The 27,973-nt window shown below is 49.8% G+C and overlaps 1 protein-coding gene across 1 annotated transcript in view; it reads left to right on the top strand.

Moving 5' to 3' along the window:
* Positions 1-27,714, top strand: part of RIMS3 (regulating synaptic membrane exocytosis 3) — a 33,529-nt gene extending 5,815 nt beyond the window's left edge. The window contains exons 2-8 of the mRNA XM_039876671.1: positions 10,143-10,317; positions 14,738-14,985; positions 20,438-20,579; positions 22,931-23,043; positions 25,210-25,311; positions 25,654-25,793; positions 27,320-27,714. Of these exons, the coding sequence (XP_039732605.1) occupies positions 14,769-14,985; positions 20,438-20,579; positions 22,931-23,043; positions 25,210-25,311; positions 25,654-25,793; positions 27,320-27,532 (927 nt within the window). The 5' untranslated portion in view covers positions 10,143-10,317; positions 14,738-14,768 and the 3' untranslated portion in view covers positions 27,533-27,714. The remainder of the gene's footprint in view (positions 1-10,142; positions 10,318-14,737; positions 14,986-20,437; positions 20,580-22,930; positions 23,044-25,209; positions 25,312-25,653; positions 25,794-27,319) is intronic.
* The last annotated feature ends 259 nt before the right edge of the window (positions 27,715-27,973 follow it).

The following is a 27,973-nucleotide window of genomic DNA, read 5'->3' as shown; positions in this document are numbered from 1 at the left end:
CTGCCTTCTCTAATCCTTTCTCATTACGATACCAGAGCCATCTTTCTAAAACACAGAACTGACCCTGTCACCCCTGGTACTTAAAATACTTCAGTAGCTCCCCATTGCTGACAGGAAAGGCCTCAGCATGGTATTCAAAGCCCTTTGTGATCTGCCTCTCCAGCCTCGTCTCCCCTGCTCCCCTACCACACTTTGAACTCCTGGCAGTTCCTCTAGCGTATCAGCTGTTTTGTGCCTCTGCGCCTCTGCACTTGCTGTTCCCTCTGCCTGTGATGCCTCCCCACCCCTGCTTTGTCTCTCTGGAGAAAGTCCTTTATTTGTCAAAACCAGTTCAGCTGCCACCTTTGCTGTGAAGTCTCTAAGGAACCCTCCCGGCCCTCCCTAGGCAGAGTTAGCCCACCTCCCTCAGCTGCATCTGTATGGAGTCTCCATGTCTTCCTCTTTGTCTCTCGTTAAACTGAGCTCCTCCAGTGCAGGCACAGTGATTATTTTTCTTCAGGATTGTTCATCTTTGTGTCTCCAGCTCCCAGCTTCTCCCCTGTCTTAATTAGGTCTTTGCTTGTATACAGAAACCCACTCAAGCCAGCTTTAGTAATACAGCGGGGTTTATTACAAGGACACAAGGGATTCCTGGGAACTGAGGGACCAAAAATTGGTAGCCTCTGGGAAGCAGGATCTGTAGACCAGGAGAAATTGAAGCAGCCATTCTCTGCACCTTGCTGGCCACCTTTACCTTTGTCTCCACAAACTGTTTTCTCTGCTTTTCCATATTCTGGGCCACTATTAGTTTCTGTATTGTGCCCCTCATTTCCAGGCATATTTAGAGATAGAACCAAGGGTTTGACAGGTCCAAGTCCAAACTAACAGACGAAAAGTCTGATTGGCTGAGTGGGTCAGGTGCCCACCCTGGTCCACTCAACTGCAGCCTGCTGGGAAGGATCATAAAGTCAGACATGCAAACATGGTTCTTGACCCCCTTAGAGAAAGTAGGGTTTTTTGTTATCAAGGAAAGTACTTCAAAAGACATCTTCTAGAATTCCAACCTTCCATCTGGATAGCACCTAGAGGAAACGGACTGGGCATTGTAACTTAAAGGGGAGTCTTATCCTGAGGCAGTACTGCCCAGGCAGGCTCTGAAGAACCTTTCAAGTGTCATTCAGAGGCCTGAGCAGAGAGATGGTAAGATGAGACCCTGAATTTTCTCACTTCTCCTTAGAGTGAGGGAGGAGAAGGGCATGAGCCATTAGGACAGTTCTCCCTTCTAAAATCCTACCTATCCTCAAAGACTTAGCTCATTTCCTTTCCTCAGCGAAGAACTGTACCATGCCTACTCTTATCAGTCATTTTTTACCTACATTAATTCTATTTTTTATACTTCTCTAGTACTAAACATTTTTGAGCATTTACTCTGTGCCAGACACTATGCATGTGCATTATTTCACTTAATCCTCACACTCTTTGAGATAGGTACTATTATTATCTTCATTTTACAGACAAGGAAACTGAGGATCAGAGAGGTGGCATTTACAAGCTAGGGACACACGACAGTGTGACTCCAGAGTAAAAGCTCTTAACCTCTCTTAACTTCAGCTACTTATACACTTGCCCATTTGTTTTCTGGAACTGTGAGGGCCTCATGGGAAGATAACCACCTACCATCCTCCCTCTATTCCCCACTGCCCGACGAGGGTCAGTCCAGAGCAAGGGCTCCCAACGGTGGGACAGATGGATGAAGGTGGAGTAGAAAAGTCATTCGGGTAGAGAGAGGGTCTCCTGCTTGTGGATCAATCCTGTGTAGCTGTGTGCCTCTAAACCAGAGATCCCCAAACCTTGGGCCACGGACCAGTCCAAGGCCTGTTAGGAGCCAGGCTGCACAGCAGGAGGTGAGTGGTGGGTGAATAAGCGAAGCTTCATCTGTATCTGCAGCCGCTCCCCAGCGCTAGCATCACTGCCTCAGCTCCACCTCAGATCATCGGGCATTAGATTCTCACAGAAGCACCTGTCCCTGGTGCCAAAAAGGTTGGGGACTGCTGCTGTAGACAAGTCTCTTAACCTTCCATAGCCTTAGTTCCCTCATGAAAAAATGGGGATGATAATTCCTGCTGTGGGTCTAGTATTAGATAGTGGGTGGAAGGGCGATTTGTAAATAGGAAAGAACTGAGGAATTTCTAAGGATTATTATTACCGGAATGGACCATGGCAGCAGGGTGCCAGCTGGCCACTGTGCCCAACCTTCTATAGAAGGCGGGCAAGCCTAGAGCTTCCCAACATGGAGAGTGGTACCTTCATTGATACTTGAGATGACTCAGTGGCTCCTGGGCCTGCCTTTGCACGACATTGAATCACATAGTGAGAAAGTTGGTTTCCTTTCAGCTCTATCAAATCCAAGATTGTCCCAGGGAGAGTGTCAGTGTAGTGCTAGTGCATCTTTAACAGCTTTCCAATACTTGCCACCCTCTCCTTTTCATCAAAGAGATCCTGACTGGCAGTTCCATGTAGCTAAAATTTAATAATATAGCTTTGTTAATACCAACTTTATTTTACTGTCATTTTCCATTTATTAAAAGTGATATTGGCTTCCTGTTTATAGTAGTAACACAGAGTTTCTACTTAAAGTAAATGCATATAAAAGTGTAAATTTTGAGAAAACAAATAATGAGCACCTCAGGAGTATATAGATTTGGCAGATGTCGTTGAGGGAGGTCAGTGTTATGTAGATGATGCAAAATTGGGAAGTGGTACGGGGATGATAGAGATGTGAACCATTGGCCTAGATAATCTTGAAGGTCTCTCCCACCTACCTGGTAACTTTGGGCATCTCTTTGTGCTGTGCCAGCCCGCTTCTCTCTCCTCACCTTGTGCCCTGGCTTGGCTTTCTTTCAGAGAATCCTGCCATGATTGTCCTGCAGACAGGAGAATTTGTGCCACTGTCCCTTCAGCCTGTTTGAGGGGGGTGGCTCTTGAAGTTGGGGTATCTGGATGGGGAAGGGTGCCCCCTCATCTCTGAGGCAGGGTTTGGACACTCCCAAGAGGAGCGGGAGCTGCAGGCTCCACAGTTCTCCCCGTCTCTTTTGCACAACACAGGTGTCAGGGCCTCCCAAAGGCCTGGAGTTCCAGGGACTGCCGAGGCTGTGGGTGATGGCCAGGCTGTCCCCAGAGCCTCATGCCCCAGAACATGGGGCCCAGGGACAGTGAAGCCAGGAGGCTTTGAGGTCTCAAAGGTCCCCTTTCACCTGTTTCCTGCTTCCCCACCTTTTTGTGTTGCTGACTGCCTGCTCCTGGGGATTGAGCATCAACCCCAGGAAGCCTCAGAGGACACAAGATTTATCCATTGGGCCCAAGACCTGCCTGCCCTCTCCCCAGTCCCATGTCCACAGTGGGAGGGGAGGCCTGGGCTCCAGGAGGGTGGGGGGCCTGGATAGTGTGGGACTATCTAAAGTGAATGTCCGAGGGTCTCTGTGAAGGTATGTTGTGCATGTGAGAGTTTAAGTTTATATGTATATGTGCATGGAATGTGTGTGTGTCTATGACGAATGTCACTCTGAGTGATATGTCTGGGGGTCTCTCGGAGATCATGTTGTGTGTGTATGTGTGTGTGTGCATGCATGCATGTGTGGGTGTGTGACGTGTGTGTCTATGATAAAGACATCTTCGTGTCATGTCTGAGGTTCTCTGTGAGGGAGTTTTTGTGCAGCATGAGTGACAGGGTATCTCAAATGTCTGTGTGTGATGTGCATGTGGGTCTATGGTGAATGCATCTCCATGTAATGTGTCTGAGGCATATAGTGGTGTGTGTGTGTGTGTGTGTGTGTGTGTGTGTGTGTGCGCGCGCGCTCGCGCATGTGCGCGCGTGCTGTGTGTCTAGGCGGCTTGTTTGCTGGGTGTGGTGTGTGCCTGTTGTTTTGTGTATGTCGTCGGCTTTGTACAGCTCATATCTGACTATGTGGTGTGTCTGAGTGGCCACTTGAAAGCATGTGGTGTGCACGCAGGCCTCTGTGCCCTGGAAAGGGATTGGGGGTGGACAGTGGGCTGCGCTGGGAATTCGGAATACGTTGAGGGCGGTGTCTATTTGGGCTGGGGCTTCGGGTGTTCTGAGTTCCCGAGGAGGGTCCCCAAGGCTGGTGGCGGGAGTGGGTGGCGCCTTCCGGCTTGGCGCGGAGCTGGTAACCCGAGCCCCTACACCCATGAAATATTGATCCGGCCTAGCAGCAGCCCTGGTAAAAAACCCAGGCAGGCAAGGAGCAGCGCGACCGGCCGCTGTCCTTGGTGCTGCTGCGTCTCCCCTGAAGGGGGCGTTGGCGCTCAGGCTGCAGTGGGGCAGGGAGGAGAGAGACTTCCCCATCCACCAGCACCCTCAGCAGGGGCCCTGCCTCCGAGGATGAGCTAGCCTGTCCTTCTAGCCTGTCTGTCAGTTCTGCCAGCCCATCTAGGAAGGGGGAACAGGGACCAAATGGGTGTTTTGTTGAGCTCCAGTATTTCCCAGGGCTAGGATGACCATACTGCTGGGTTTACCAGGGATAGTCCTGATTTACACCTGTGGTCTCTGTGTGATTGTTAGTAGTCCCTGCTCACTCTTAAAATAGTCCCAGTGGGTTGATAAAGTATATACTCCCCAGCAATAAGGCTTTGCTCCAAAGACCTTTCCCCCTACCTTCTCTGCTTTGCCCTGGGGCTTCTGTAGTCATGTGGGTGTGCAAGTGCCGTGTGTGTTTGAGTGGGAGGATTGTCATTCCTGTGCTTGGGCTGAGCTAGAATGAGTGCTTGGGAGCCACAGGGCTTTGGGGATTTTGCTGCAGCTCTGGCCTTCTCTGGGGGATCTAGCCCCTTTCTCTACCAGTCCAAATTCTGCTTTCCATATACGCTGTGCTCTTTTTCAGACCTGGGCTTCCCCTGACCCCTAAGAGAGAGTCAGGGTGCTCCCTGGCCTCCCTCCTGCATCCTGGACTGGGCAGGCCTCTTCTTGGTCTCAGGGTCAGGGTGTGGTGGGGCCTTCAGGTTGGCCACCTTATGCCATCTTCCCCTACTTTTAACTGCTGATTCGCCCCACTTCGGTGGGTTCCACTTTCCTCTTATCCCTAACTGTGGATATTACCCCTCGCTTTTTCCTCCCTCTGTACTCTTCTCTGGGCATTCTCCTTCCTTTCCATACCCCACTTTTTCCTCTGGGGAACATACCCAAATCTTGCCCACTCACAATACTCTTCTGAGCTCCAGTGCATCTGCTTACCTGCCCAACACCTCCATGTGGGAGTTGCAATATCATCACACACTTATCATATCTAAAACAGGGAATCATTCCCTTTAAGCCAATTTTTTTCTCTAGACCTTTAGCTCAGCCGATGTCACCTCTCATCCCCCACCCTTCCTATAAATCACCTTGAATTCTGTTTTTTTTTTCCTTCTCTCCAAACTTGTCACATTATTAACTCTAGCCAGCTCCCCCACCCGCCCAAACCCTCCCATGACTCCTGGCCATTCTTTCCTCTACACCTGCACTATCTGAAGCAATGCAGCCCTTACCTGCTTCCTGACTGTTCTTCCTGCTGTCAGGCTTTCTTCTGATTCTGTGCTCAGTGTCAGATTGATCTCTATAATGTATTACATCTCAGTTATGTCGGATTTCGCTCCCTTCAAGATTAAAGCCAAACCTCTTAGTTCTGCATTCAGAGCCCTTCATTGGCTATTCCCAGCCTACCTTTTCCAGCCCACTCTTCGCAGTCGTGTTTACCGTCTACTCCAACGGCATTGTCTCTGAACATAAAGTTTTCTCTCTGGATCTTCCCAGGGAATTCCCACCACTTTCCTGCCAACTCTATCTCTCCAAATCCCACCTGTCTTTTGAGATGCTGTGCAATGCACTTTCCCTTGATGCCTTCTCTGGTCATCACTCCTTCTGCAGAACAACTAGAATATTTTATCTCTACCTTTCAGTGCCTCAGGTGGTCCGTGGACCAGCAACATGGGAGTCTGTTAGAAATGCAGAATCTCAGGCTCCATCTGGGACCCAAGGAATCAGAATTTGCATTTCAGCAAGATCCCCAGGTGATTTTTTGAGCACATTTAAGTTTGAGAAGCACTGGACAGTGTGTTCATTGAGGGCAGGAGCTTGCTTTGTTTGGGAGTGACCTTCTGCCTGGGCCGATGGTGTTCTCAAGTGCCAAAGTCTAGCAGCCCCTGTTAGGTGAAGTCTAGCAGCCCCTGTTAGGTGACAGGTGCCACATCTGCCCAGATCCCACAAGCAGTGGATGGTAGAGATGGCTGAGAAGCATGCATATTCTGCATGGACCCTTCCTGCCCGGAATCTATGTACCACGAGACCCCAGAGCTCAAACTCTAAATCTGACTCATGAAAGCACTCTAGCAACATGAGGAGAAATCAATTAATCAATAAAAAAGCAGTTATCAAGCATATAGCAAAACTTTTCCCTCTTCACAAAACACGCAGTAGTAGAAATGTCTGTTATTTTAATGTATGTTTTATGAAAAAAATGTGTTTTAGTTTGTTCTTTATGATAACATACATAATTAATACAGTTTCTGAAGTGATAACTTTAGAAAACACAATATGTCACATGAAGAAAATAAAAATGACTCACAATTCTGCTATTCAGCTATAAATACTATTGATTCCATGTTTATTTTAGATCACCATTCATTCATTCCACAAATATTTACAGAGCCCTATAATGTGCCAGACCTGTGCCAGGCACTGGGAGTTCAGGGTGAAGATGATGTGGTTCCTGTTTCCAGGCTCATGGCCAGGGAGTGGGATGTGGACGACAGGCACTGAATAAGTTAGGAACATCGGTGTATTCACTTCCCAGGGCAGCTGTAACCTGTGCCACAAATTGGATGGCTCAAACAACAGAAATTTATTTTCTTGCAGTTCTGGAGGCTAGAAGTTCAAAATCAAAGTGTTGGCAAGATTGATTCCTTCTGAGAGCTCTGAGGGAGACACTGTTCCATTGCTCTGTCCTGGCTTCTGGTGACAGCTGGCAATCCTTGGCATCCCTTGGCTTGTTGCTGTATCACTCCAATCTCTACCTCCATCCTCACACAGGTGTCCTCCCTATGTGTCTCTGTCTTCACAAGGCCATCTTCTTACAAGGACAGCAGTCATATTGGATTAAGGACCTACTCTACTCCAGTGTGACCTCAAGTAGTCACATTTGTGATGACCCTATTCTGAGGTCATATTCTGAGATATTAGGCTAGAACCTCAATGTATCTTTTTTTGTGGGGTAACAATTCAACCCATCACATGTGGGAACAGTACAGAGTCTGGGGGAGCACAGTAGGGGACTAACCTTGTCTGTGAAGACTGTCCTAGGAAATTACATTCAAACTGGGACTGAGTGATGCGTATGGATCAGGCAGGCAAAGATGGCATGACACAAATCTGGGGGCCACAGAACATGAGGGCAGCTAAAGAAGAGCATTTCAGGCAGACAGTTGACAAAGTGGTACTTTTGAGGAGTGACAAAAAGGTCAGTGTGACTGGAATCCAGAGGAGGGGCAAAAGCATGGGACGAGCTGGGTCACTTGGCTTGTGGGTCTTGATGAGGAGCTTTTACTTTCTACTGGAAGCAATGGGGAGCTACGGGAGGCTGTCACACAGGAGTGATTCATTCTGCTTTGTGACCTATCTCCTCATAAAACTTGAGTTATCTGAGGGCTCTGTTGTTCCTCTGTGTCCCTAGTTCTGAGGGAAGACACATGGCCATGTCCTCAAGAGCCCCTTGGCTGAGAGAAGACACATAGCAGCCCTGTCCAAAGATAGAAGGCATGGCCATGCCCCTAGCAGCCCCCAGTCCAAGCGGGAAGGACAAGCCCTGACCTCAAGAATCTTGTTCTGAACAGGACACAGGGCTCACCCAGCTCTGGGTCTGCCTTACCCTTGGGTATCCTGAGTCTTTGGAGTCTGGGGGGCTCAGCTTTGGGCTTGGCCACCCCTCTCTCCATTTTGCTGTGAGGACTGTATAAGAATGTGTCCAGGGCAAGTGCATGACCATTGTGGGTCCCTGAGGCCAGAGGCCCCAATGCTGGGGGAGACAAGGAGCTGGGTCTTGCAGGTGCCATCTCCTTGGCACCTTGCTCCCCTCAAGGGAGGTCTGGATATTGCCTTCCTATGCAGGACCCAGCCGGTTTAATGCTTAACTCATCCCTTACCACACCCTCAGAGGGCCACCCCTTTACTGTGTGTGATGGGAGAGGGCCCCCCTGCCCAATGCTGCCTGTCCTCCCTTGCCTGGGCTGGGTGGGCCAGGCTGGGTGGAGGAGAAGTGGGTCAGCTCGGTAGCCATGGTGACAGCAGCTGCTCCCTGCCAGCCTTCTCATCTCCTCACCACAAACCTCACCGATGAGCTCTTTTGTCCGGCCTGCTGAGATGGGGGCCAGGAGCATGAGATTGGGGGCTGGAGTGTGTATGAGTATGTGTGTGTTCAAGCTCACACAAGTGCCTGCTCAGAGCTCGTGTATGTGCCTCGGCCAAGGGAACTCACAGATTTGGGTAAGCTACTTCCCAGTTCCCTGCCCGCTGAAGGGATGAGGCTCTTCCGTCCTCTCTGGGCTAGGCAGAGGCTGAGGCAATGGCGTGGGTGTGAGCATGCGTGGGTGTGTGAAGGCCTGTGGCTGTCCACATGACTGCTTTTATGTGCCTTTGTGTGGATGAGTATCTTGAAGGTGTGTGGACATATCTGTGTATGCATGTGATTGTGTCTTTATGTGTATTATCAGTGTGAGTCTGTATGGTATGTGATCACGCATTTGAAATTCTGTGCCCTATGTCTCTTCCTGTGAGTGTAGTGTGTGTGTGTGTGTGAGCATGGTTTGTGGGAGGTAAAGGTTACACGTCCAGGAAAGGAGCTGGCCCAGTATTCCCCACTCAGGCTGGTTATACTCCTTCAGCCCAGCCTACCTCCCCCACCACATACCAGCCCTGTCACCCACCTGTGTGTCCCTGAGGAGGAAAAGGAACCCCTCTCCCCTTCTGTGGATGTAGGCAAGGGAACCCCTCTCTCCTTCTGTGGATGTAGGCACTGGCCTCTGACACAGGCACAGAGTGGCATGCGTGATGTGGTGGGCAGCCCTGGTACTGGATCGGGGTCGGGGCAGGGTCTTAAATTCCAGGCCCAGCATCCAGTGAGGGGCCAGGAACTGAGATGCTGGCAAGGAAGGGCATAGCCTTACGTGGCAGCTCCCACTCCAACTGAGAGGTGCAGGGACCCAGATCCCACACTTAATCCTAGGCTCCGGGTAGAAGCACACCGGACTGGAGTGAGAGCTGACCCTGTTGATCTCTGAGCCTTCCTATCAAGTGGTTGCACCTGGTGTGCAATCCAGGCCAGTAAGCACTAACACCTGTACAGTCCTTTACCGTTTACAAAAGTACCATTATGAGTAGTAGTAATGTAATTGCCCAACTGAGCATTTAGCATGTACCAATCCTTATTTTATAATATTCATCTAAGAATCTTAAGGCTGTTATTATTCCCACTTTAGAGATGAGGACCGGTAGGCTTGGTTTGTTAAAGAAATTGCGCTGTCTCATACGGCTTGTAAGTGGCAGATCTAGGTTTTGAACTAAGTCTTCTGCCTCCAAAGCTTGTGCTTAGTCACTTTACTTTCCTGCTCCTTGTTATCTTAGCCTGGAGAGTCGGGCTGGGTCCAGGTGGCCAGTAGACTTATTTTATAGAAAAGCGATGGAGGTTCAGAGAAACTGAATGACTGGCTGAGCTTGGAGCCAGGAGTGCCACTCCTCCACACTCCTGACTGCTGTGCATGTAACCAAGTTTCTGGGGAGGGACACGGACCCCATTAGTCAGGAGGAGGACAGAGGAAGGAAGAATATGGTCTAGAGCTCCTTAGCATTTGGACCTGGATGAGTCCCTCCTGTGTTAAAAGTCCTAAAGTTGTGGGTGGGGCTTCAGCACCAGCAGCTTGACGTTGAAGTTCAGATTAGGGGACCCAGAGTTTAGAGGATTTTGTGAAGGAGGAAGCAGCAAATTAGAGAGCTGAAATGATTTGCTCAAGGTTACACGGGTATCTAGAAAGTCTGTCTTTTTATTCCATAAGCTACCGGAAGCCTTTGAGGACAAATGTCTTCTTTAGCCCTTCTTATAACCTCCCCTCTTTCCTTCCAGACTCTTATTACATCACCTCCTCCTGGGAGCTACCTTGATTGCCTCACCTCCTTTCTTGAAAACTAGTGTCTCAGCAGAAGTTAACTGAAGCCTCGTGTCAATGCCCTAAGGGAGTGTCGTCAGGAGGGGCCCAGCCCCTGTGATGTGGAACACCGCTCTCATATTCATCAGCTCGGTGAGTTTGGGTTTTCTTCAAGGCGAGATGTGAGGAGATGTGGAACCTGGGAGTTAGGAGACCTGGGTTGGTGCTCTGGTTTTTTCACCAACATTTTTGGTCACCCTGGGTGTGTCTCCTTCCCATTCTGGACCTTGATTTACTACTCTGCAAAATGAAAGGCTCAGGATGGAATAGGGGTGGCAAATTGGTTTTAACTCCTGAGCTGGTTCTCAGCAGTTGGTGCTAGAACACAGTGCTGGGAGGGATTCTGAGGTTAAATCTGCCCCAATGGGCAAGAGAGAGATTAGTGATATCTGCTGTGGTTGGAGGATGGGGAGAAGTGGTTAGAGCCTCAGTTATTTGCCACCCCTTCCAGCCTAACAGTCCATCATCCTGTGATAGATTCCTTCGCCTTCCCTATTGAGAAGGTAGGTGGCTGGGTTCATCTTTGGCTTTTGGATGGTCTCATTGACTCCCATAAAGCTCATTATTTGGTTGGACACTTGGTCAAAGGAGCCCAGGGTGGCCTGACAGAGCCCCAAGACCTGCTGTTGTCAGGATTCTGTAGAAGGTTTGGGGAACCCTTAGGGTACTGAGACCCCACGATAGAGGCCAAACATTGAGGACTGGAAAGAAAACACTAAGCTCGTTCCTTGGGGAACTTGGAAGGTATCTGCTGGCATAGAGCTTCGATAGAAATGGGGGCAGTGGCCTCCTCCTTGGGGGGTGAATCTGAGCTGTAGTCATAGATGCTGCTGAGCCGTAAAGTGGGGTCAGCAGGGAGAACTTGATAGTGAGGTCCCCATGACCCAGCAAGGTCTGGGCAGAGTTCCCTTCCTTGGGGTGCCTTGAACTGGGCTGGGAAAGGGACGGTCCTCAGAGGCAAGAAATTGTTGAAGTGGCTTTTTGTGGAAAGTATGTAGTTCATTTAATAATCTTTTAGGTGCTGTGTTCTGTATTCTGCTGGCCCCTCACCACTCTGCCTGCTGCCCCTTTCCCATCCCTGTGGTCTGACAGCTCAGGGATTGCTGTGCAGTAGGGCCTCCCTCCTCATGGGCCAGGTAGCTGGCTCTGTCTGTCTCTCCGTCTTTCCCTTCATGAGCTAGACTGGCTACCAGGGAAGCAACTAGAACCCCAGTTCTGAGCCTGCCAGTGCAGTATGTATTCACAGATTCTGCTCTCCTAGTCAAAAGGACTTTCAGAGATCACCTAATCCAACCCATTCATTTTTACATACAGATAAAGAAACCAAGGCCCAGACAGGTGCCACAAGGAATCTGTATGCATCTTAATCCCACTGTGTCCTGATACTTAACTCTCCCAGACTACCTACCTAGGACTCCAATACCAGGAGTCAGGCCCTAAGACCTTGGGTCCAGTGCTTTGGGTCTGGCTCTTCTTATCCCCTTGGGGATGGCCAGCCGGGCTGGGTCCTTCCAGGCATTCATCAGCTCTCCAGGCCCTCTGGGTGGTTAAAGATGAGAAAGTAGCTCTGGATGGTGCAGAGTCCTGGATGTCAAACCATCTGCTTGTCAGTTCTATTTATTATTCATGAGGAAACATGAGTCCCTGGGTTGGCAGGGTCAGGAATTTTGTCCCTCACCCTTTCTTTCTTGTCCCCTGGGAGTGGCGTTCTTGAACTTGCTATAGGCTGGCTGCTTGCGGGGAGCACTTACTTCTCCAGCCATGGTCTGGGCGGGATCTCTGCTGCCCTTTAGCTGCTCATGCCAGCTGTGGGAACCTGGGCCAGAGACCCAGGGCAAAACCTGAGCAGGAGAGATGGGCCCACATCTTTGAGTGCTCTGGATTGAAGGGGCAGGAACTGCAGAGTGTGTCTGTCTCTCTGTGGAAACAGGAGACCTGGGTTCGAGTCCAGGCCTTGCCACTTTTTAGCCAAGTAGGATGGGCAAGGTCTTGACATCTCTGAGACTCAGTTTTCTCATTTGTGACATGAAGATAACAATACACCTAACAGAAATACTTTCGCGAGTAAGTTAGACTTACATTGTGGCAGATTCAAAGTATCAGATAAGCACCCTCCCACGATCCACCAAAAGACCATGCAGATGGTCTTTTGACCAAACTGGCACTAGAATTGGAAAGTAAAGAGAAGAGATCATCATAGGCCCAAGTCCAGGGGACTTTCCATTAGTTGCAAGGTTGATGGGGGATGGATGGAGAAATATAATCCGGGGCTCTGCACACATCACAGGGTGAGCAAGAACAGTCCAGGCAACCACAAAGAAGGCAAAATATGGCATCGACTCATCACCACTATCAGCTCTAATTCACCAGCCCTGCAGGAGCCACGCTGATTGGGACACCAGGTGGCCATTCTCAGCCGTCTGGGAACTATCTTCCTAGTTAGCCAGAGGGGTTCCTTTCCTTTCCCATCCCTATTTTCCCACCCCTTTCTATGTCTTTTTTGAAAAGTTGGATTTCCTCAGGGCGACAGGCCTGAAGGTAGAGAGTCGAAGAAAGTGCCCTGAGCCCTGGGATGGGGAGCTGCCCTGGGAAAAGTGTTGTGGGCCGGGACAGAGCCAGGAAGGGCTGGATACAAAACATGCTGGAGCAGCCGTATCTCCAGAACTCTGCCTGAGCATCACACTTTCAGCCAAATTGTAGGACCAATAGCCAGAGATCCCACCTCTCTACAAAACAAAGCCATAGATGCCTGTTGCCTGACTCCCCTTGACTGACTCCCAGTACCTTCTGTGCTCTTCCTTAGTACCCATCAGAACCGTCATTAAATATTTAATTACATAATTAGTTGTTTACTGTCTGTCTGTCCTCTTGGAATCAGTGAAGGCTTTAGGAGGGCAGGACCAACTCTGCCTGGCTCACTACTGTATCTTTGGCACTCAACATAAGCCTTGGGATTTTAAGGGCTTAAATATTTGTTGAATGCAGTTAATGCAGAGAGTCAATTTGTATACTTTGGAAAGGAATTTGGTAGTATAGTCCAAGAATCAAAAAAAAAAAAAGTTTATGCCCTCAATATCAGGTAGGATGCTTTTGGATATAAGAGAGAACCTTGATTCAAACTGGCTTAGCCAAGGGAAGCACATTGCCTCACGTAATGGGAAGGCCAGAGAAAGGCAGGCTTCAGGGTGGCCCGCGGTCCTTTCTGTATCTGTGCTTTGCTGTCCTCAGCAACACTGGCTTCATCCTAGGACTGGGCCCTCTCTAGGGGGAGGAGTCTTGAGGGAGGAAGTGAAAAAGAGAGACAGAGGGAGAGAGACCCCTCTCTTGTAAGCATGGAATCCGAATCTTTTCCCTAAATCGGATTGGGCCAACATTGTCACATGCTCACCTTTGGACCAGTAAGAGTTCCCAAGGTGATTGTCACTTGCTGACCAGCTTAAACTAATCAGGATAATCAGGACGGGGTGGTGTTAGATAAAATCAGCAACTCTTTCAGGAAGCAGGAGAGAATGGAAGCTACGAGCAGTGTCCACAGCCCTTTAAACCAGTCACCCAATTTCTATGAATCAATCCTAAGGAAAAAAGCGGATAAAATCAGTGTGGAAAGAGGTTTATTGCAGTGTTGTTTAAAAGACAGGAGGGAGAGAAGGGAGTGAAGCAAAGACAGAAAGAAGAAAGTCGAACCTAATCTAAAAGGTAACTATATTGAAGTGTTTAAGTCAATTATGCTACGTCCATACAGTGGAATATTATGGTGGCATTAAAACATTTATACAAACTGTTAATGACATTGGGAAATGCTTGTGATATAGTGCTAAATGGAAAATCCCGGGATATAAAATTGTATTTGCAGTATGAGTTCAATTATTTTAAAAAATGCATAGAAAAGAGACTGAGAGGAAATAGGTTAAATGCCTCTTGTGGCTGCCTCTCAGTAGTGCAGTTAAGGGTGACTTTTGGCTGCTGCTTCATCCTTTTCTGTACCATCCCCTTCACACCGGAGGACCCCTCCCCCTTGCTCAGGTTGCAGCCAGTTTTGTTCTCCCTGCTCTTGTTGGCTATGAAATAACAATTGCTAACACTTATTGAATATTTGCTCTATGCCTGACACAGTTCTAGGCACACATACACTGACTTAATCCCTACAACAATTCGATGAGGTAAGTGCTTTTATTTCTTGTTTTGCTGAGGTGTTCACTGAAACCCCAAGATGCTTGGTCACAAGGTCATACAGCTAGTATACAGAGGCCTTTGGAAATTCAAGAGTGGGCCGTGCGATTCCACAGCCTCGGTCTTTACCACCAAACTAGGTCACTTGCCAGGGCAGCCATGTGTCCATAAGAATCGTCCAATTTATTGAGCCAGACTCTGTGCACACTCTTTACATTTATTTGGTCATTAAATTCTTACAGCCTCAGAGAGGTTGCGCAAGGTCCCACAGCTAGGAAGTAGTGACTGCAGTAGAGTGGCCTGGGGTCTGATGTGTCTCTTTGTCTCTTTGTCTCCCCCACAGAGTTGCCTGAGGCCCCGCTGCTCCTCAGACCATGTTTAACGGGGAGCCGGGTCCAGCCTCAGCCGCGGGCTCCAGGAATGTGGTTCGGAGCTCCAGCATCAGCGGCGAAATATGCGGATCCCAGCAGGCGGGGGGTGGGACAGGGGTCACCACTGCCAAGAAGCGGCGCAGCAGCCTTGGGGCCAAGATGGTGGCCATCGTGGGCCTGACCCAGTGGAGCAAGAGCACACTCCAGCTCCCCCAGCCTGGTAAGGGGGCATAGGACACCAAAGGGCCGGGGTGGGGCACCTTGCAATGACAGGGCATCCAGGAACTGTCCTTATGGGTGTACATGGCCACACCCACAAACACTTATGTAGCACTTACCATATACCAGGGACTGTTCTAAGTCCAGTATGCGTCCTGACCCATTGAACCATCATGTCATTCTATGAGGCATGTACTAAAGCACACAGAAGGGAAGTAAGATGTAAGATGCCCCAAACTACATAGCAAGTAGGTGGTAGAGCCTGGATTCAAACCCCAGCAGTTGGGCTTCTGAGTTCATTACCATTACCGAACTCCTAACCATTATACTCTGCTGCCTCCATGCACAAACTGATGTATTAATCAGCAAGTATTTATTACTTGGCACTGTGCTAAGTGACACAACTTCACAGACACACACGTCCACAAGACTCAGTCTCACCTGTAATCTCTGTTTCCTAAGTACAAAGAGCCACACAAATGTAGATGCATAGTCACACACATACATTACAAAGTCACAAGAGAGACATACACACATTAAGACACATGCCTCGCATAGTCACATAGATAGTGTGCTCTGTTACTCAGATAAGACACTGCCCTACTGCCAGGAAAGGATAATACAGCCAGTCAGACTATACATGGTCACAAACAACGCTAGTCATGCAGATCACACCAACATAGTCCTCTGATACAGACAGACCCAGATCATAGAAGCTCCATTACACATGGCCCATGATCACAGAAACGTCGCACACGCGTATGTACATACCTCATGAAAAACCGCATTCACACACCTTACCAGCTATATCCTGATAAATATGCTTTCACAGACACCTAGTTATGGAATCCCTGATATCCTCAGACTGGTGGGTGACCACCTGGTCATATAGAGTCACACCCGGACCCCACATCACAGAGGAGCCAGCCCTCCCCACCAAGACCTCCTTACTTTGTGGCATCAGCCCAGACACCAGCTGGTTGTGTATTAAAATCTTTTCCTGCTTATTTTTCTCAGAGTAACAACTTCCCCAAGAAACCTTCAAATAGGCAGCTGGATGGGGTGGTGAGGGCGGGGGTGCCGGAGGATCCGGGGAGAACGCTCATCAAGACTCCCAGTTGGGGCTGGGGGTGGGGGACTTTTCCAGGCCTTAAAATAGATTTTTACAAAGCCCTCCACAGTAGCATGTGGGATGGTCTTTTCTAGCACTCAAGCTGCAATGTGGTTTCTGGCTCACGGAAATGCTAAATGAGGAAGGGGCTTGCAGTTCTCAGTGCCCCAGGGTGGGCATAGCCTCTGTGAATATGCAGTGTAGACCTGACAGTAGGGAGTCAGGAAGATGGGGACCTGGGGATCCAGGAGTTGGGCTGGGACGGGACCAAGAGGTGGGATTAAGGTTGGAGGATTAAGATTAAATCAAGGAGGTGTTGGACTTCAGAAGACCAAGCCCGGCTGATCTCCACTGAGTCAGCTTCAGACCCAAAGGGTTCTCCGTATTCAAAGTGATCTGTATGGACAGTCTTTCAAAGCCAGATCAGGAGCCTGAGTCACTGGGAGATATTTCAGTGATCTGCCTCGGTCCGTCCACCTTCCTAGACTCTAGTCGGCAGGCAGGGACTGGAGCGGGCACCAGGGAGACCTCCAGTCTTGAGGGGAGCTGAGCGGTGGGGCTCTGAATCACTTGTTTCAGTGGTATGCGAGGGTACGGCTGAAGGCCTGGGGCCAGAGCCAGGGGAATTACCTCGATCCCCTTCTAATCGAAGGTCTCTATGAATCATCCAATCACTAAATGTCAGTGCAGGAAGGGCCCCTTGAGATCATCTAGTCTGATGGACTCATTTTATCGATGAGGCATCTGAGCCTGAAGAGCAGAAGGCACTTCCCTGGAAAATGACTTCAAGGTGGCCTTCAGAGCCACACCTTGCCATTTACTAGCTGGGTGACTCAGGCAAGTTACTTCACCTCTCAGAGCTTGCCTCCTTGTTTGACAGTGAGAACAATAACACATGCCTTGCAGAGTTGCCCAGGGGATTAAACGAGATAGGAGATGCGAAGGCAGTCAGCCTTGTACATAGTAGATGTTTGGGACACTGTCGGGGTTATTATTATTACCCACAGTCACATAGTAGGGCCAAAAAAGGTGAGTTTTCTGACCTTCACAGCTCTGCCTCTTGCTTGGAGCATATTCCTCTCCCATCTATAATTCCTTGTCCCCATGTTTTTCCCCCCCAGGCCTTGAGGTTGCCAGTCCCGGCTTGGAGCCCCATCCTGAGTAGCATAGTCTGGCCCCAGAGGAATGTATGGGGATGACTCACCGTGGGTCTCAGCCATGGCAACTTCGTTCTGGGAAAAGATCTTAGCAAAGTGTCCCCTGCTGCCCCCAGGTGGGATGGCTCAGTTGCCTGCAGGGCTGGGCTATGCGAAGTGGGGAGGAACTCCTCTCCTGGACCCAGTCTTCTGGGCTCTGGGTCTGCCTTCCCGGGGGCCTCCTTTCTCCTGGTTTATCCATACCCTGCATTGGCTCGAGCTCTGCCCATCCTCTCTTTTGTGTTTTAAAGCTGCCTGGACCAGCCTTTGCTCTAGTTCTCTGATCTCCTGGATGCCCCTTCTAGTTTATTTCTCACACTGCCCTAGAGTGGCTTTCAAAAATTTACCCCGAAACTTTAGAGGACTAGTCCTGGTTCTAACTCCTCACGGTACCTTGGGAAAAGTCACTTTCCCATTGGGTCTGTTTCCTCTGTAAAATAGAGCTCAAAAGACTCTCTCCCAGCTTCCTTCTAGATCTAACGTTCTCTAAGTTGTGGGAGCAGTGAGGAGGGTGGGGTCAGAGCATTGGGGTCCCAGGACTCAGGTGAGTTCTGGCCTAGCCCTAGGCCAAGTCTGTACAGGGCCATCCTGGGCCGTCCCAGCCCCTGCTCAAATGGAATTCCTCTTTTCAGTACCAAGGACAGCAGCTCCACCCTCCTGGGCTCTGGACTCTGGGTCATTCCAGAAGATGCCGTGGGGAGTGCTGTTGGGAGCTGTAACTGCCTCTCCCTTGTATGTGGTGGGACAAATGGGATGGTTCCTGGAATCTTTCAGTCTCCAGAGACCACAGAATTATTGCAAACAACTTGGCCTGGTTCTCTAGAGAGAGACGCTACATAAAGTTGCTCCCCCAGATCAACAGAATTTAGAGACTGGACAGATATGAAACAGTGAAGAAATTTTCTCTAAGGTTTTCTCCCCATCCAGAAGACATGGAGTTTAATCTCTGCTGAATCACATCTCAAACCAACGTGGAGGTGGTGGAGGGGAGTGAGAAGTAGCATGTCAGTAGACTGCGAGTCAGTGGGCCTGGGGTCTAGCCCCAGCCCTATGGGACCCTGGGCCTCAGGTTCCGCATCTGTGAAGTGGCAGGGGCAGGGGGCTAGCTGAAGTGTCTAACATTTCAGGATTCTATGACTCCTCTACCGAAGGGCTCACAGTGGGTTGGGCAGGTCTGATCAAAGAAGGTAAATTTTCTCCCAAATGGGTCAAAGCTTTTTCAAGCTCTAGAATAGCGGGGACTGGGGCCACATGGTGGTGAGGCTCCGTCTTCAACTCGGTGTGTGTTGTGGGGGGCACTCCAGGGAAGGGAGGGTAAAGTGCAGCTCCCACAGACCTACCTGTCTTCTAACTGGCTTAGAGGAGATTGACAGTTAGGAGCCAGGGACAGGACAAGTCCCCCGACACCCACCATTATTGTCAGCCCTGTGTGTGGTAGGTTACACACTGTTTGTGGGTTTACATCTGTGTGTGTGTGTGTGTGTGTGTGTGTGTGTGTGTGTGTGTGTGTGTGTGTGTGAGATGGGTTCAACTCCAAGTGTTAGCGTGTGAAGGTCACATTTATGTGGCAGAGTATGTCATGTGCATGTATGACTAAGACCTGGTAGGACCATTTGTGACTGTTGTATGAACATACACATGACCTTGTATATGAGATCATTGTCTTCATAAATGTGATTATGAGCACTGGTGTGTGTCTTCTTATGCCTATTGGTATGAAAGAAGTATGCATGAGCTAATGTGACTGTGTGTGTAAGACAGACAGGCAGGCAGACAGACATATCGATGGTCCCATTAATTACTGGATAGTTAGCTATTCCAATATCCTGGAAGCTGGGATGGTTTCAGAGAAGACATTCCTCCCCACTACCACCCCCACTTCCAGCCCCCCATCTCATCCACCAGTGATGCTAGCCTTCTCAGCCTTCCCTCCCTCAGTGGGACTTCTAAAAGATAAGTAGGACAAAGCAGGAGAAATAAAGTCACCCTTTTCTCAGGCCAGGATCTTCAAAATCCCCTTCCCAACCCACTATTAGATGTAGGTGGAAGAAGGGGCTGCCAGGGTAACAAGCTCCCCCCTCCCCACTGCTTTGGGAAGGGGGTGCTGCACATCCTGCCCCACCCCCAGGCTCTCCTCATCCCTGTAGGCAACGTCACTCTTAATTTGCCTGGGTCTCTAATCAGTGACAGCAGATGGCTCCTTTGATACAGTCTCTCTCTGAGCATCACTTCCCTTCCCATCAAGCTCTTCGGGCAGCCAAGCTTCTGCAGGGGGAGTCCTGTAAACCCTCAACACATCTTCTGCTCCCCCAACCCCTGCCCCAGGAGGAGAGGGTGTCTAGAGGGACCACACTGCAATGCTGAGGAGGTTGCCATGGAAACCCAAGCAGGATGGTGTGCTACTAGGAGAGGCAAAGTACCCATGTTCCCTTCAAGGCTGAGGAGGGGTGCTGGGGTAGGGCTAGAGGGTTGCTCTGAACAGGAGGCACAGTGACACAGGGAGTGAGCGCTCCCTGCATACCTTCTAGGGTTCTTCTGCAGACTTCTCTCTCAAAGCCAAAGTCAGTTCAGGTCAACCTAGCCGACCCTCTCTCAGTCCTGCTTCCCTAATGGGGAATCCCACCTTGAGAATGCATGTTTGAGAGTGGCCAGGCTTCACATGGGGTTTTTATAGGGCCCATGAAGGTATCAGAGAGGTGGGTTATGAGCTCTGAGTGTGATAAGATGCACAAGGGGAAGCAAATCTTGGAATCCCACTGAAGGCAAACTTTCTAGAAGAGAGAGGCAAGAACAAGTCCTTTGGGTTAAGGGCTGAAATTAAGTGGGAAGGTGGCTGTCAGGGAAGCCTGGCAAGGGGGAGGCGGAGGGCCAAGCACTGCCGGGCAAGGACTCTACCTGGTTCTCAGCACACCCCAGCCCCACCATCCCAACTCTGCCCCCATCCAGCTTCCTAGCCTGCTTTGTGTGTGCCACTGCCCTGAGCAGGGCCAGGGGGGCAGGCTGCAGACCGGCTTTAGAGGTCATCTCAGCAATGGCCCCGCCTCCAGTCACAGTCCTACCCATCATGCCCCTTCCCAAGAGGGTGATTTTGGGCAGCTCATCAGTGATCTGACCTTGTTCTCTCTCTGTGCTTTGGGGCCTCACAGAAGGGGCGACCAAGAAGCTGCGCAGCAACATCCGGCGGAGCACGGAGACAGGAATCGCTGTGGAGATGCGGAGCCGGGTCACGCGCCAGGGCAGCCGAGAGTCCACCGATGGGAGCACCAACAGCAACAGCTCCGACGGCACGTGCGTTCAGCCCACCCCACCGTGGTCCCTGCCCTCCTCCTTGGTCCGCTACACCGAGCCAGCCGCAGGGCAAGAAAACCTCCAGCTGGATTTCCAGCCCAGATGTCTGGGCTCCTCTGTGTCCCTGCCTCCCTCCATCCTCTTCCCCCCGGACATCCTGTGCCTGGGCCCCAGTCTGGCTATTGCTCCAGGTTGCTGTTTCTCATCTGAATATCCCAGTGGCCCAGGAACAGTTCATCCCTTCTGTTTGTTCTACGCCTCCCGCCTCCCAGCACCTACATGCTACCCCGCTCCAGAGGAGAGGGTTCAAAAGGAAAATGTGATTCTAAAATCCTTTTCATCTAAAACCATTTTTATGGCTCAGATAAATGGAATCCTCACAAGTCGCCTTGCTTGGAGCTTAGGAGATCGGACTAGCTCATGTCTTTCAAACTGTGGGCGATGACTCATAAGAAAGAAGTAAAAGCAGTTTAGTGGAGCAAAACCTGCATTAAAAAAAGAAATAGAAATTCAAATGTATCCTATAGAGTAAGGATGAATTACCTCGTGAACTTTCGTTTCAGTATTTTGACTCTATGGATGCACATAGGTCTATGACATTAAGTGTATTTCTTACATTCATGTGTGGGTCACAGCCAAAAATTTGAAAGTCGTTAGCTTAGGTATTCCCTCAGATCTCTTCTGAATTATGAAGCTATGGTCATATGATTAAGATTTTATGATTTGGCTTCGTTAAGATACAATGATTTCAGGATTATGTAGCTCTATTGTTTAAGATTCTATGATCACGTATCTCGTGACCATGCCTACGTTCATGAATGCGAGCAGCCACTAGCGTTTCTTGTGTCTTAACTATGTGCAGAGCATCACTGGGCAGTTCAGATCAGTGCTTCTTACTCTGGGATCTACCAGTCACTAGCAGAACAAAAACTGTCTTATTTAACACAACACCCCTGAGAGATGTCGGTACTACCTGAGAAACTGAGGCATGGGAGAAAGGAGAGGTACCTGAACTAAGGTCACAACTGTTAAATGATGGTGGAGTCAGGATTTGAATTAAGGCCATTTGACTTTATAACCCTTGTTCATAATCTCTACGCTCTCTGTACCAAGCTCCTGAAATTCTGGGACTTCCAGAGTCTACATTTCTTTATTTAACCTTCTCCGATACCATTATCCTAAGAATATGATATTAGGCTATTGCTGACTGTGGCCAATAACAGGGGGTGAGCCTCAGAGCCCCTTCCTGGGCAGTGCAGAGAAACACCCAGGCCCTCTCCAATAGCATTTGCAGCCTATCTCCCTTCCTTCCTGTCACTGTCCAAGGGGGACGCAAGGCCAAGCTGTCCAGCAGGGGACTCATTCTGGGACAGCCTTTTGTCAACCAGGAGTCTGAGCTGTTCCAAGAGATCTTAGGACTTTGTTCGGTCCACTGTATCCCATGAACAGACCTGGGTCAGCCCTCCCTCATCTGTCTTTTTTCGACTGGCCACACCCAGAACACCTAGGCTTGAGAACATGAGCAAGTAGCATTTCTCCTTTGATGATAATAATGCCAACGATAACCACCATTTATTGTTTTCTGTCTGGAACTTTTCATACACCATCCGCCCTAACCCTCACCATAACCCTACATGAATTGGGCATCATCTCTGTTTTGCAGGCAAGTCTTTACCTCTTGAAACCTCTGTTTTCTCATCTGTAAAATTGGATAATCGTTCCTGCCACACAGAGTGGTTGTAAGGATTAAATTATATGGTGCACATAGAGCCTTCAGTGTGCTATTGGCATCTGGCCAACTTTCAATAATCATCAGTTTTTCTTGTTACTATTTCCAGGCCCCCCTACAACTGTGGACCACCTACCATCACTCGTCATTAATCTCAACCCTATAATTGTGTTATTTTGGTCTCAGTAGCTGTTTTGGGCACCACCTCATGCTATTGACTTGATTTCAAACTTAGGATAAACTAAACCTCAGTTCTTGGAACTTGCTCCAGGCATTGACATTCCTGGCCTATGTCTCTGGTTCTTGGCATTCATATGCCCTGGTGAGGGCACAGGTGTCCAGCAAGCCCTGCCTTTTAAGGGTCACCTAAGGAATCCTGGAGCTTGAGGATTAAATACCATCATTACATTACGTTGATTAGTCTCTTTTTTCAAGTGACATCCAAATATTTTTCTTTAATGTGCAGAAACATGCAGTCTGTTTGTCCTCAGCCACAGTAGTACATGCACACTATGTAGAGGGGAAACTGAGGCACAGAGGAGTGTGCCCAGGGCCCAAGAGGCAGAGCCACTATATCCCACCAGCCAGATGCGCTCACATGCCCCTCTGCCTCCTTTCCCAGGTTCATCTTCCCCACCACCCGGCTAGGGGCTGAAAGCCAGTTCAGCGATTTCCTGGATGGGCTGGGACCAGCCCAGATTGTGGGGCGACAGACACTGGCAACGCCACCAATGGGTGAGTCCTCTTGAGGGCAGGGCGAGTTGGGTAATGGCAGCCATGCAGCAGAAAGGGTAAGCCCCATGAGGGCCCTGTGTGACCCAAGCAGCAGAAATGAGCCCTGGCTCAGGCTTTGGTGCCAACGAGAAGTAGTGAGCATAGCACTCGTCAATACGCCCCTCCTCAAAGAGGAAGGCTATCCTGCAACAGATTTTCTAGCACATTCCCTCCCTTGCTTCACCACACACTCACACACCTACTGTGTACCCAGCAGTGCTAAGTGCTGGACTCAAAATGGTGAACAAAAATTTTCACGGCATTAACTTTTATGGAGTCTGTTCTAGCATCAATTCTCTGTGTGGCTTTGCACGAGTCCCTTCCTTGAGGCTGTTTCCTCACCTGTAAAATGGGATTTATACCTGCCTTAATTCTGCAATCCAACAGTTTATTGAGTTCCCCCCGCCCCCATGCTTGCATGAAGTATTTCATTTACTCCTTAGGAACTATGCCTTATTTACTGCTAACGGTGTCTGGCACTTAGAAGCCTTTTAGTAATTTTCTCATCTATATTCCCTACAGCTAGGAAGTACTTCCTGAAGTCAATACTTGGTCCTCTTAGCTGCAGTTCTGGCTCCCTCCTCTCCTTTAGATATTGACTGTGTTGGCTTCAAGCAGCTCCTCCCAGACCTAGCTACCCCAGAGATGCCTCCTCATCTCCATCCTCCTCTCCATGTGTCTGACTTGAACAGTGTCTGACCCACACATCAGCACTGACCTCACAGCAAATGAGCAAGCTGAGTGCAGACAGTGTCCTGCTGTGAGTGATACAGTGGAGCTGGGATTTTATTCCAGGCCAGGGCTCCTCCCACTGCACTGCCCTGTCTTCCTGAATGTGCTAACACAAGAGCCTCTGTCTGCTGGAAGAGGGGTCCATGGGGACCCTCGGAGGGTGAGCATCAGCTCTTATCCGACTCTTGGGTTAGATTTGGCTAATTCCCAGCCCCTGCTTTCAGACTCTTAAGGGCCTCAGAGGTCTGCTTTTCCCAGCCCTGGGCCCAGCCAAAGGCTGAGAGGCGGTGAGAGGTATCAGCCCCTTCTACAAGGCAAATGCGCCATCACAGCCTAGAACTATGCATGTGGTGCCCTCTGGTGTCCAAAACTGGGAAGGACAGGTTTGCATTTGACCATCTTAGAGATGTTTCAGAGAGACAAGGAGGAAATTAATTCCTGAGTCACCCACCTTCTCTTCCCCATGGGGAGGTCAGGATTAGCTGGAGGAGGGGGATGAATTCCAGAATGTCTCCTAAAAATAATAAATCCCCATCTTCCCAAGTATGCAAATACAAACAATTGCATAATGTCTCAGAGAATCTAAAATGGGTAGCTGAACCCAAAGTCTAGCCTATTTTAATCTTTTTGCACCAAGCTTATGATTCTGCACTTCTTTGAAGGCTGTTTCAAATGACTAATATGTAATTTCAAATTCTGCTAACTCAGGTTGAACAAAGCTAACAGTTGCAGAAATCAGATAACTAACAAGACTCCACACATAGAACTTGTTCCAGCAGATTATCCGTTTTGTGAGAGCACAGTGAGGGGTTCTCAGTTCTCTGCTCCCTGGAAATCTGCCAGCCTTCTCTCCATCTTTTTGCACGGGTACAAGCAGACCCTCATTCCCAGGGAGGGCCTCGTGTCCTGGGCGGGCTTATATCTCAGCATCTCTTTAAACTGATATTTTTTTAAATATTTGTTTGACATTTGTTTAGAGGAGTGGCCGAGGGCAGCTGTGTAGAAGGTAAATGAGAGCCACTGAGCCCACAGCCCTCCCTCCATCTTCCTGACGTGAAGCTGTGTCCCCAAATGTGCCTATTTTGCTCAGCACAGCAGAAGCCCTTCAGTTAACCAGACTTAGATAGGAGTTTGGCAGCCATTTGTTGTTCCCCAAGCGTGTCCCTTGAGGGTCATGCCCCCACCCCCGCTGGGGGCATGATGCTTTGACCTAGCAAAGCATTTCCCAGCTACCTTAAAGTGGTCTCATGGGGACAGTTCTTATACATGCCATTTTCTCTATATTGTGCCCTTTCCAATGCTGTGGTGTCCTCTGCAGACTGGCATTCTGCACAGCAGCTTGCTGGCCTGCCCCTGGTCTGGCTCTGGCTGGACTGTCCCTCTTCTCCCTCACAGGAGACGTGCACATTGCCATCATGGACCGGAGCGGCCAGCTTGAGGTGGAAGTGATCGAGGCTCGGGGCCTGACCCCCAAACCTGGCTCCAAATCCCTCCCAGGTGAGGACGAGCAGCTGCAAGAGAGATTTTGGACATGGGGGTCTTTCCAGGGAGGGGTATGTAGCTGAGCTCTTGGTCTAGCGAGTCCTCAGCTCCCCATTCACCTAAGTCAGTATTCTCAACACCGGAGTCCTGGCTTGCCCAGAAGGCCAGTGAACAGGGATGGGGGTAGGGGAAGGTGGAGGAGTCAGTATTGGAGTCAGTCTCTTCCACCTGCTGTCCACTGGGCAGCTCATCCTGCTCACCCTGCCCACCTCCAAGATGACCTGGAGTTTGGGAATGGGGCAGGCCACAGCAGTTCCTCCTGATTCCCTTCCCATTGTGCTTTCTCCTATCCCTCAGCTACCTATATCAAGGTTTACCTGCTTGAGAACGGGGCCTGCTTGGCCAAGAAGAAAACAAAGGTGGCCAAGAAGACCTGTGACCCCCTATACCAGCAGGCTCTGCTTTTTGATGAGGGGCCCCAGGGCAGGGTGCTGCAGGTGAGTATGACGGGGTGACTCGCAAAGACTGCAAGTCATAATTTAAAATTTGTTTCATTTATGATTTCTTCTGGGCCAGGTGCTAATGCCAGATGCATTAGTACACATCACCTATTTATTTTCACAACCTAGTGAGGCATTACTGCCCCCAGTTGATTCATAAGGAAACTAAGGTTTGGGGGATAACTCGATTGCCCCCAGGTTGCACCACTGGAAGGTAGAAGCAGGATCTGTTTGACCAGCACCTCCCCCTTCCAGCTGGTGCTGGTGTTTATTGTGCTTCAGCTTCACCCCAAGCTCTGTGGTAGGTGCTTTCCAAATGTGACCTAACTTTGTCCTTGAGATGATCCCATGAAGCAGGTATGATTCTCTCCATTTTACAAATGAGGACGCAGTCTCGTAAAGATGGAGTGATTAGCTGGAGGTTTTGGCTAGCAACTTGGAAAGCCAAGTTCAGCCCAGGTTCGGGTGACTCTCACCCCAACTACGTGAGAGTGACAACACACTTCACCACAGTCCTGGGAGGGAGGGCTCGTCATGCTTGTTTCATGGATGAAGTGCCTGAAGTGCATAAGGGGTTATATGGGGACAGAGCACAGTGGTGGTCGGCCTCTGGGTTCAGTCCTGGGTTCAGGTTCCAGCTTGATCACTTACCAACTGTAGTATGTTGTAAAGATTAAATGAGAGACGCATGCAGAGGGCCTCACACAGCGCCTGGCACACAGACAGCTACTCACTAAACCTTAACAGTGGTGGTGGTGGAGGCCGTTGACTTTGCCTTAGGCCATGGAGGTGGCAGAGGAGAGGCTTGAGCTGGGGATTGTCTGGGCTGTGTGACTTCTTGTCTAGGGCTGTTCTCTGGGCTGAGGTGGTTTCATAGCAGGGGCCCCTGGAGTTGCAAACAGTAAGAACTGAGGGACCTTGGGGATCTGTGGGGGAAAGGGTGGTCTTGGGTGTCTGTTTTTATATATATTGGGATTCCGTTTTGAGAAAAGGGTTCATCGACAAAACAAGAGTTTGAAAATCACTGAGTTATCTATTCCCCTCACCCACTTTTATGGGTGTGAACACTGAGGTCCAGTGAGGGCAAGGTGCTTGTGGCAGAGCAGGAACTGTGACCTACATCCTGAACTCTCACTGTGCTCCATCCTGGGGATGACTATCATCTGGATACTGAGAGGCTCTGGAAGTCAGACCCAGGTTCCAATCTGGCTCTGCCACCAAGTCCTGTGTATTTTGGGGTTACTTAATTAGCCTCTCTGAGCAGCAGTTTCTTCTTTGTGGGAATAATAATGCACAGCACCTCTGCCTAGATGGTTGCAACAATTGAGATGATGTATTTAAGGCCCATAGGATGGAGCCTGGCACTTCTTAAGAGCTCATCAGTAAGTTATTACCTGGAATCAATCCAGGTTTGGCTTTCTCTGTCCCATCTGTGCCCTGGCAAAATTTGTAGGTTCCTGGGCCCACTGCCCAGCCTGGAGTCGGGGAGGTGGCTCAGCTTCTGTCCTCTTCCCCACTGGCAGGTAATCGTCTGGGGAGACTACGGCCGCATGGACCACAAGTGCTTCATGGGCATGGCCCAGATCATGCTGGATGAGCTGGACCTGAGTGCCGCCGTCACCGGCTGGTACAAACTCTTCCCCACGTCCTCCGTGGCAGACTCTACGCTCGGATCCCTCACCAGACGCCTGTCCCAGTCCTCCCTGGAGAGTGCCACCAGCCCCTCGTGCTCCTAAGGACCTCAGGAAGAGGCCGGGATGCAGTGTGGGAAGGGGTGCCTGCTGGCCCACCACCTCCTCCCCTGTACATAGTCACGTCTTTCTGGCCCCTTTACCCTGCTGCATGCCTGTTGGCTACTGGGCCCGTCCCAGCTGGCAGTGGAGACTGTAGTATGTGTGTGTGTGTGTGTGTGTGGTGTGTGTGTAAGTGTACTTGACACGTGTTTGTGTGTGTCTGTGTGTCTGTGTGTCTGTGTGTGACCATGTTATATCCGTTCATCTGTCCGGGTATAGTCAGTCTTGGTGACTACGTGGGCTGGAATCTATGTCTCTGTGTCTTGTTGAAAAGAAACCCAAAGGCGTCTTGTGTGGTTATGACTCCCCCTCAATCCAGGGATGGAAGAGGGGGACATGGCCATTGGTCCATCCTGCCTGGTCCAGTGTGCAGGGTGGGGCCCG

Source organism: Pteropus medius, unplaced genomic scaffold (genome assembly GCF_902729225.1).
Source record: "Pteropus medius unplaced genomic scaffold, Ma_sr-lr_union100, whole genome shotgun sequence".
Lineage (NCBI taxonomy): Eukaryota > Metazoa > Chordata > Mammalia > Chiroptera > Pteropodidae > Pteropus > Pteropus medius.
The sequence above is the reverse complement of the archived record's forward strand: the minus strand, read 5'-3'. Positions and strand labels throughout refer to the sequence as shown.